Source organism: Talpa occidentalis, unplaced genomic scaffold (assembly GCF_014898055.3).
Source record: "Talpa occidentalis isolate TD23 unplaced genomic scaffold, MPIMG_talOcc4v2.1 talOcc4.236, whole genome shotgun sequence".
Lineage (NCBI taxonomy): Eukaryota > Metazoa > Chordata > Mammalia > Eulipotyphla > Talpidae > Talpa > Talpa occidentalis.
In genome coordinates, this window is record NW_023602474.1 from 29,578 (window position 1) to 38,312 (window position 8,735).

Sequence of the window (8,735 nt, forward strand, 5' to 3'; positions counted from 1 at the left end):
CTTTGGAAGCACAATATCTAGCATTTTCCAGGTTGCACTATTTTTATGAACTGCAAGAAACTTACATTACTTTTAAGGAAACTACATAAAGAAGGTGTCAGCATTTTCAATATAAACTCCATTTCCAAAGGTTTATGCATTCCAGAGAAATTTGCTTGAGGGTGAAACCTGGCGTATGGTACCCGAGTCCCTGACTGTCCACACCTCATTTCATAGGTACTTACAAATGAGTCTTTCAAATTCACTACATTTGGCATCTGTAATTTTTCTAAGTAAAAAATGGCCTTAATAGCAGGTAGGTTCGGAGCTTAATGTCAGTGCACACAATTCTCAGAGAATCAGAAAACTCAGGAATACCAAAAGTCCTATTTTATAGATTCTGGTATGACAATATTGTGAAGGGGAAAAAATATTTTAAAGGGACAGATATCAGAAAGTGTTGTCCTCAGAAGGACATGAGACTTTCTTCATCATTGTTCTGATCCCAGATCCCTCCTCTGCTCTGCCCTCTTTGCTGCCTGTGCTACAGGCTAAGCCAACATACACAGGCTTTTGGGGCATTGGGTGCTGCACCAGGAAATCACTGAAAGGCAATCCAGAATCTTCCCTTGCTTTTTGAGTCTCCATTTGAGGGTACTAGATTAAGTGCTTTATGAGTCGCAAAATACTTGGGAGAAAACTCTTAGACAAAGTCAGGAAAAGATTCCCCTTGGAGACAATGCCTATTGCCAAGCCAACAGAGGCAAGATAAATGCCAGAAAAACCATGGCATAGAAATCTGCAGATGTAATCCAAGAAGGCAGCGGGAGTTATTAGGCAGTTCTGACCTGTGCAGATCAGAATGCGTAGGCATCCTGTTTAAGGCCAGCAACCTGGTCAATGCAGGCGTATCAATAGCAGACTCCAGTCACAAGATGGGATGTGCAGGGACCCAGATAGAATTCAGAGCCCATACCTATTCCAGAAGAGAAGCTGGGTACTAGGAGCGGGAGGTCATTCTGTGTGCCATCTGCTCCCCAGGCTGCTTCAAGGACTGTTAACTGAACATCCCCGCTTCTGGATTTAACCTGTACTTTTGGGGGGAATCAGTATAGCTTGATAGTTGTAGCTGGATTCAAATCCAAGCTCTTTATTTATAGCATATGGCCTTGGGCAAGTTACTTTTCTGAATCATGATTCCTCATTTGCAAATGGCAATAATTTTTCTTACCTTATAGAGTTGTGAAGATGAAAAATGACAGAAATAAAAAACAGCCAAACTTAATTATCCATCTTCACGAAAGGGAAAGAGCACCTAATGCCCCAACCCACTGAGCACTCCTTAGTTGGGGGTAGGCAGCCCAGATGTTGATGGGAGTGAAGGAACATGGTGTGTAGGCACAACTCAGCTATTATGTCTGTGTAGCTTGTTTCCCATCTCCAAAGCCTGCCTACGTTCTGATTGTAAACCCACTTACTCCTGTGTGAGAACCAAATGTTTCAGACATTTAGAACCATCCCCCAATACATAGGGACCTACTATCTGAGGATTCTTGTTTATCTAGAATAAAATGAAGGGAGGATGCTGAATTCTGAATAGCAGGATCTTTCTCTTCAAACACTCTGAAATGCCTTCCCCTGCAAACAATGGATCATTTCTCCAAAAGGTCATTCTGAAACAATTAATTATATTTTGTAATTGAGGAGAAACTGAAAAAAAGAAGATAATGGATAATCTATAAAGCTGGTTAATAGTAAAGCTGACCAAGGAGAGTCCCTGGAATGATTGGGTCTAAAGCTTAGCCTTTGGGTTTCTGAAAATGAAAAGAGCCATGTGATTTCAGGGCCTCCACTGTTCATGGCCAGTCTCTGAAACCCAGTGGTGGATGAGATGGTTAAATGATACCAGAAGGAAGAAAGGGTACCTGCATTTTCCTACTTTAGAGAGTGAAGTTTCTTCTTGGTGGAGTCTTCGTCTTCCTAGTTCTTCCTAAACTAAACATTAAACCCACTAGAATCTATGAAAGTCAGTTTTAAACCCGCTAAACCTTTGTCAATACTTTAGGAAGGTCCCAGAATTCTACTCCTCACAGCAAAGAGGTTTGGATGTAGAGGGCAGGGAAATGGGCAGATTCAGATACTAATTGTTCAGTATCAAATTAGATTGTGGAAGAAAGGTTCTTAAGGATAAACTATTTGCCTACCAGATAGCTATGGAGACCTAGTAAGTATGCTAAGCATTTCATATGTGTCACCATTCATTATTTCAGTCATTCAGCTGCCTCACAGTATGCTGGATATTCTCTAAATTCTGAAGATTACTTCGCAAACATATTTTTATCTTTACATATAATGAAGCTGAGACCTTGAATGGTTAAGGATCTTATGCAGGGGTTCACACAAATAGTTGTTTCTTTAAGATTTTATTTATTTATTTGTTTGTTTATTTATTCATATAAGCGCTTGGTACAGTCAGAAGTGTGGGAGGGTGAGAGCATTCACCAGAGCCAGAGCGGGGAACAGAGCAGGCAGACTGATGAAACCCACAGCTGAGGGGAGCAGCGGACACGGCAGAAGAAGTCTGCGCGCCATGTGGAACCCTCGCTGCCGGCCGGGGATGAAACCAGCACTGCAAAGGCTGCAGGCAGCTTCGCAGCCCAGCGCTCAACCACTGCGCCACTGGGGAGGCACCACACAATTAGTTATTGACAAAAACTGTACTCCAAGTCACTTATCCGTAAAGTGTCATTAAAATATTAGCTGCTGAGCCTCTTCATAAAAGATTGTCATATTCCCCATCACGGCTAACATAGTGCTAAGTTGTGCTTTTTGCTCAATCCTAACTTATAAGATGCTGATATAAAATTTACTAAGGATGTTGCTTTCTAAGATTGTCATACATACAGGAGACTTTTTAGAAGCTGCCTTCTTGGCTTAGATAAGCCACACACCACACAAATAAAGACCGCACGATAAGTGGTGTTACCACAGCCACAGTGCCTTTGGGGCAGACCCTCATAGCATGTGAATTAGTTGCCCTCACCATCAAATTGAGAGGCCAGAGATACTGTTTATTACCAAATGGATGATAATTTATGTAAGAGATGCACAATTACCTTTGTTAGGACATCACTTCAATTTGTTATGTGTGCTCATTACTCATCTTATCTCAGTTAATATAGTTCACCTAATTTGTTGAAGTCATGATTCCCAATTGAAATAAGGATTATCAAAATTAATTTCCAACCTCTATTGACTGTTCTTTTTCTGTTGTAACTCCAGAGAACCATCCACGTGACGCTTGCAGCCAGTAATGGCTGGCCTTCTTGCCTCATGTTATGTGAAGGGAATATCTTCATGCTCAATTAAATATGTGTTTAATATTTAAACCACTCATTGGAAATTACCATTAATTAGTGTCTGTCCCTTCTAACCACCTCTTTCCTTCAGATCAGATCCAAATGCTCAAGATCCTTTTATCCTCTCACATGAGCCTTTTCTCTAATCCTCAGTCTGTTACTCTGTCTAGAATCAAACTGCCAGATGAGGACCCTGGACAGTGGGATCGGAACCTTCCCACTCCCAGACTCTGGAAACCGCTCAGCAGGACGCTACCTGTGCCAGCCAGACTCCCCGGAGGACCCTGAACCCATTTCATCTCTCCAGCCAGTCCTTTGTACAGTCTCCTCCATCCGAGCCCATACCCTTCAACGAGAAGTGCCTTCCTCTGCAGACAGCCCGGGCTCTGCAGATCACACCATTGTTCACTCCGCATCCGACCCCGTCATGATGGCCCGCGGGATGCGGCCTCTTCAAAGTCGCCTCCCTAAACTAGCCTCCTCAGGTAAAATGCCTATGGTTTTCAAAAATAGGTAGTTTTCCCACCATGATGATTCAGAAAAGGTATCTACCACCGAGCAAGTCAGTGATCTCTGCTCAGTAGAAATGTGGATGCTGTTAACACCTCCATGTTCTCAACCCATAAGTAAAGTGACAGGTATTAGACATTGTCTACTGTTAACATGACATCGAGAAGTGTACACATATGTAAAGGGAACAAGCATGTAAGCACTGGTATATGGAGCCATAAGTTGATTAAGAAAAAAACCCACACTGCAAACATTCAGGGGATTTTATCTTTTAAAACTTAGCTCTGAATATAGATCAACTTTGGTCTGAGACATAAATTTAACTGAAATGTTGTTTGCCCTCTACCTAGACACATACATCTTCTAAAATATTCCTCTCCTCCTCAAATATATTTATATGTTGAACTATAAAAGACTTAGCTTGATATATTAGCAATACATTGTACATCGCAGCAATAGAATGGACTGAGCCTCCCATTGGGAAGAACTATCCTTTGTCGCTGTCAATGGAAACACGCTTTCATGATTAAAGAAAGGACCAGGCTAAGGGTCAAAGTTTTTCCATTGTTCCCTCAAGATTAAATGTATTTATTGCAGCCCCAGAAGATACTATATAATTTTTAACTTACCTGGCTTATGTTGCATTTATGACATGCATAAGCATATGAAATAGAGCTCTAAAAATTTTCATTTATGATTCAGTGATTAGAAAGGTGCCACAAGTAGAGATTATACCATAGGCTTCTGAGATAGTAGAAGACTTTTAATTAAACATTTTTGAATAAATGTGATTTGACTATTCCCATGGCGGAGTTCTTCCTTCAGACAGTAACTGCCATGAATGTTTCATCACAAACTTCGGCTCATTCCAAGCCAAGGCTACGTTTGCAAAGGCTATAATGTATATTATTTTTTTGCAATAAATGCATTGTTAATTAATGATTCAGCCTCCAGAGATTCAGGGGCAAAATCTTAGTTATGGATTATGTGCTCCATGCCTGAATAGTCACATGTGTGACCTCAATTCAGTGGCGGGCTGCCGAGTAGACTCCATGATTAAACACTGTCATTATAACAAATTGAATAGAAACCGCAAGCCTCGAATTGCTTCATAAGAAGGGTAAGGAGGGAGATTGTTCTGATCTTGTTGCTAATATTCACTGCACCGGTTTTCTAAGGTTTGTGTCTTAATTAAATTGTCATGAAGAATTGTAGAAATGCAGTGTGGTGGGGAGCAAGGTCAGCACCCTGCAAGGCTTTTTGTGTTGCCATCCTGGAGCTTCCTGTCCACCAAATGAAACCGTTGCTTGGTCAGGCCGTCTTTCCAAGGCTAGTCTTCTCTCTTCGGCCATTGGTTACTCACTTGAAAGACTAGGCAGTGGAGAACTAGCTGAAACAAAGATAAAATGGGATAATGCCCAATGTAGATCAGTCACTTCCTGTTTAATGTACATGTTTGAATCGGTTTTTCTGTTATCCCCATATCTCAGTAACCATACAAATCTCACAGTGATGATGAAAATACAATTACTTGGGCCGCCCTGGTGGCTCAAGGGGTTAAGCACAGCACTGTGAAGCTATCCACAGCCTCTGTAGCACGAGTTCAATCCCCGGCTGGCCGCCAGGGAGCTACCCACATGGCACAGCAGACCTCTCCTGTCTCGCCCACTGCCCCCCTCAGCAGTGTATTTCACTCAGTCTGCCTGTTCTGTTCCCCACTCTCTCTCTGGTGAATCCTCTTACCCACCCACCCCCTGCCCCACACCTCTGTACCCCAGTTCTTGTATACATAAATAAATCTTTTTAAAAAAATACAATTACTTCATCTCTGCTCACAAGCAAAATGCTGTTGAGAGGCTATCACAACATGTTCTGTTGATAATCATTGAGGCTAGAGGATAATAACAGCAATCCTCCTTTCTGGCATGAGGAAGGCATACACTGTGCAAGTTAATCTACACTTTGGGTAATGGAGGAACTTTCTTTAAGCATTCTTGCTAATTACACCCTTGCTACTCAAAGTGCGATTTGTGGACCAGCACCATCAGCATCTCCAGGGAGCTTGAGAGAAATAAGAAACTAAAAAAAAAAAAAAAAAAAAAAAAGAAATAAGGAACTAAAAGCCCACTGCAGTTCTGCCAAATAAGTCTGCAATTTAACAAAAGCTCAAGTGATACAGAAAAGAACTACCCTGCACCATCATTAAGGTGCTCTGCACCTCCGAACAAAGTTTTCCAAAGCATATTATTCAGAATGATCTTAACAGGTATTCTAGGAAAATCAAGTTTCCCTGCTCAATTATGTGTGAGAAAGAATGCAAAACCAAATCCCCTCTCTGAAAATGATCACAGTCCCCATTAGCACAATCAAGGCTCTGAGATGTTGTCCAAAAAGGAAACCTGTTTGTCATTTGAAGAATAATCAGTGTTTCCTAAATGGTTTGCACACTGAACACTTTCTAACCTGAAAAATCTATTAATATTTTATGGCAAGTGGTCCAAGGACAGTTTGCCTTCCAGACTCCAAGGTGAACATTCTCTAGATGCACATGCAGTGATGCCAATGCTGTGGTTAGCACAGACTTGCAGGGGACAGAATGTTGGGAAGCACAGCTTCCACCAAATTTGGATCTTTTTTAAAAAAATTTTTTCTAAATACTCCTCCCACCTTTCTCCCTAAACTTGTAAAGGGTTGATAGATGCTGATTGTGATTTCATATACTATCCTCATTTAGGAAAAGTCACTTCCCAAAGCAGAATGGAGCAGAGCCAAGGCCTCAGACTTGCTCATCATTTGAATATGCTGATAGCACAATGGCCAAGAAGCCCCTTCCAGGCTGGGAGGATGAAGACACCTCTGCTGGGAGCCAGGTAAGAGTGAAGCCTGCAGGAGGGTTTTTTCCAGTGTGTTGATGCTGCTTGTGAAAAGCGACCTCCTTAAACACTTTTGTGATAGATTTAATTTTCAATCAAATTTGTTGTTGCTTCAGTGAATTAAAAATAATGAAGGCCCAAGACTTGATTTTTTCCTGAATCACTAAGCGATATTATGGGTTCTTGGAGGGAATTAAGAGCACATCCATCAGTCTGCATTCATGATCTTGGGATCTGGATGCTCTCCACTAATTAGTTGTGGTGGAATGGGGACTCGCTCTCTCAAGTCAGAAGAGCACCATTTAGAATGATTTAGTGATATTTTCTCATTATCGGTCGGTTACTTTAGTCCATATGGAAGGGGAACATGGACAAGTAGGGAAAGGTGATACAGAGAACTGCCCTGCGCCTCTGGGCTCAGAGTCTCAATTTACAGCAGAGAAGAGCAACTCCAGAGAGATTCTTAACTGAGTTCAGGGCCCAAGGGAAAGTCACTATGGGGCTGAGGCTGCAATTTAGCCCCCTGAGTTCTGAGTCTAGCACTCCAAATGACTGTCTCTACAGAAGGGGAAAGCAAAGGAATAAACCAGTAAATTCTATCAGGTCGTAACTTACGCACAGATCTGTTAGGACTCCTCCAGAACAATGGTTTCCACACTTGAGCAGGTATCACACCTGCAGGGCTACACACCTTGCCTCTCCCTATATATGCTAAGTGTCCAATTTGGTATTGATAGGGTGAGCGCCATGCATTTCTAACCTTCCCAGGGGTGCTGATATGCTGCTAGTCCACAGAACATACTTTGAGAAGCTTTTCTCCAAAGACTTTGTGCTTGCTTTGGGGGACTACAACATTGAGAAACAGCAAGTAGTGGCAGTGCAAAGGAGTTGGGGGACTGGGCAATTCCAAGAAAGTGAAAAACAAATACAGAATGACTCCGTGCTGGCCAGGAAGGTGCTGACCCCTCAGGGTGGAATGACAGGCCACTCCTTGCTTAACTTACTGTTCACCCACACACTCACAACTCTCTGGGAATCCTCTCCTGATCTTTTACATCATCCTGCACCAGCTCAGCCCACCAGAAACCTACCCTGAATTGTAAGAGCCACACTGTGGCTCAGAACCTGCTTTCTTGAATGCCAGGGCGGGAAAGTTCCAAGTATCAGTTAGTTTTATATTTTCGGTACCAACACAATACCTGGTTCCTTTTGTATTTGCTGAATGGAGAGATGAGAACAGAACACATCTCATTCTCCCTCGAGAATGTTACGGGGGGCCTGCCTGCTAGAACTCTAGATGTGGGTTTCCAACCTGGATCCACAGCTATAGACTTCCCTCCTTCATGGACATCAGCATTGGGGGGCTACTGGAATCTCCTGTATTGAGCTCTGTATCCCCAGAACTTCGCACACTGTTTGCAACAGAGTAGACACTCACTAAGTATATCTTGAATGGGCAGATGAATGAGTAAGCGAATGAAGAACTAAGGAAAATTAGTAGCTGCCTGAATTTATAATCCCAGCCAGGGAAATGTACATCCTAAATTGTGCTTTTGTAATTTCCAACCAAAGACACCCCCTCACATAGACTTTAGAGTGCCATCCCATGCATCTGTACCTGACCTGTCTGGGACAGGTAAGGAATATTTGGTTCCAGCAGTACTGTCTGCAAAAACGACAGTCCCAGACACCCTTGCTGCTACACCTAGGGGTTACAGTCCTAGATCCACTATCCTGATTGTGTGTACAGAGAGAAAACCATTCATACTGTATCAACTGACACAACAATTACAACACTTGGCGTTATTGCAACACTGGCAACATTCTCAGGGGCCAGTCTGTATGTGCATGTGAAGAAGGGGGAGACTGAGTTCCTCCACCATTGTACTATCAGTAGATTCTAGGAATATATAAGGTCAGCAACTCCATCCTTTTCTAAAGGCTCCTGTTGTTTCAGGGACTGAAAGAAACTTCTAAATTAGGCAAACATTCATTCCTTTGTTCTCAAGGTTGA

At 42.4% G+C, this 8,735-nt stretch overlaps 1 protein-coding gene across 1 annotated transcript; it reads left to right on the forward strand.

Moving 5' to 3' along the window:
- Nucleotides 1-3,486: 3,486 nt before the first annotated feature.
- Nucleotides 3,487-6,718, forward strand: LOC129146514 (nck-associated protein 5-like; the record flags this gene model as incomplete). The annotated part of the gene is made up of 2 exons (XM_054699155.1): nt 3,487-3,823; nt 6,583-6,718. Coding segments are annotated over exons 1-2 (437 nt in total), but the record flags the coding sequence as incomplete, so codon positions are not given.
- Nucleotides 6,719-8,735: the final 2,017 nt, after the last annotated feature.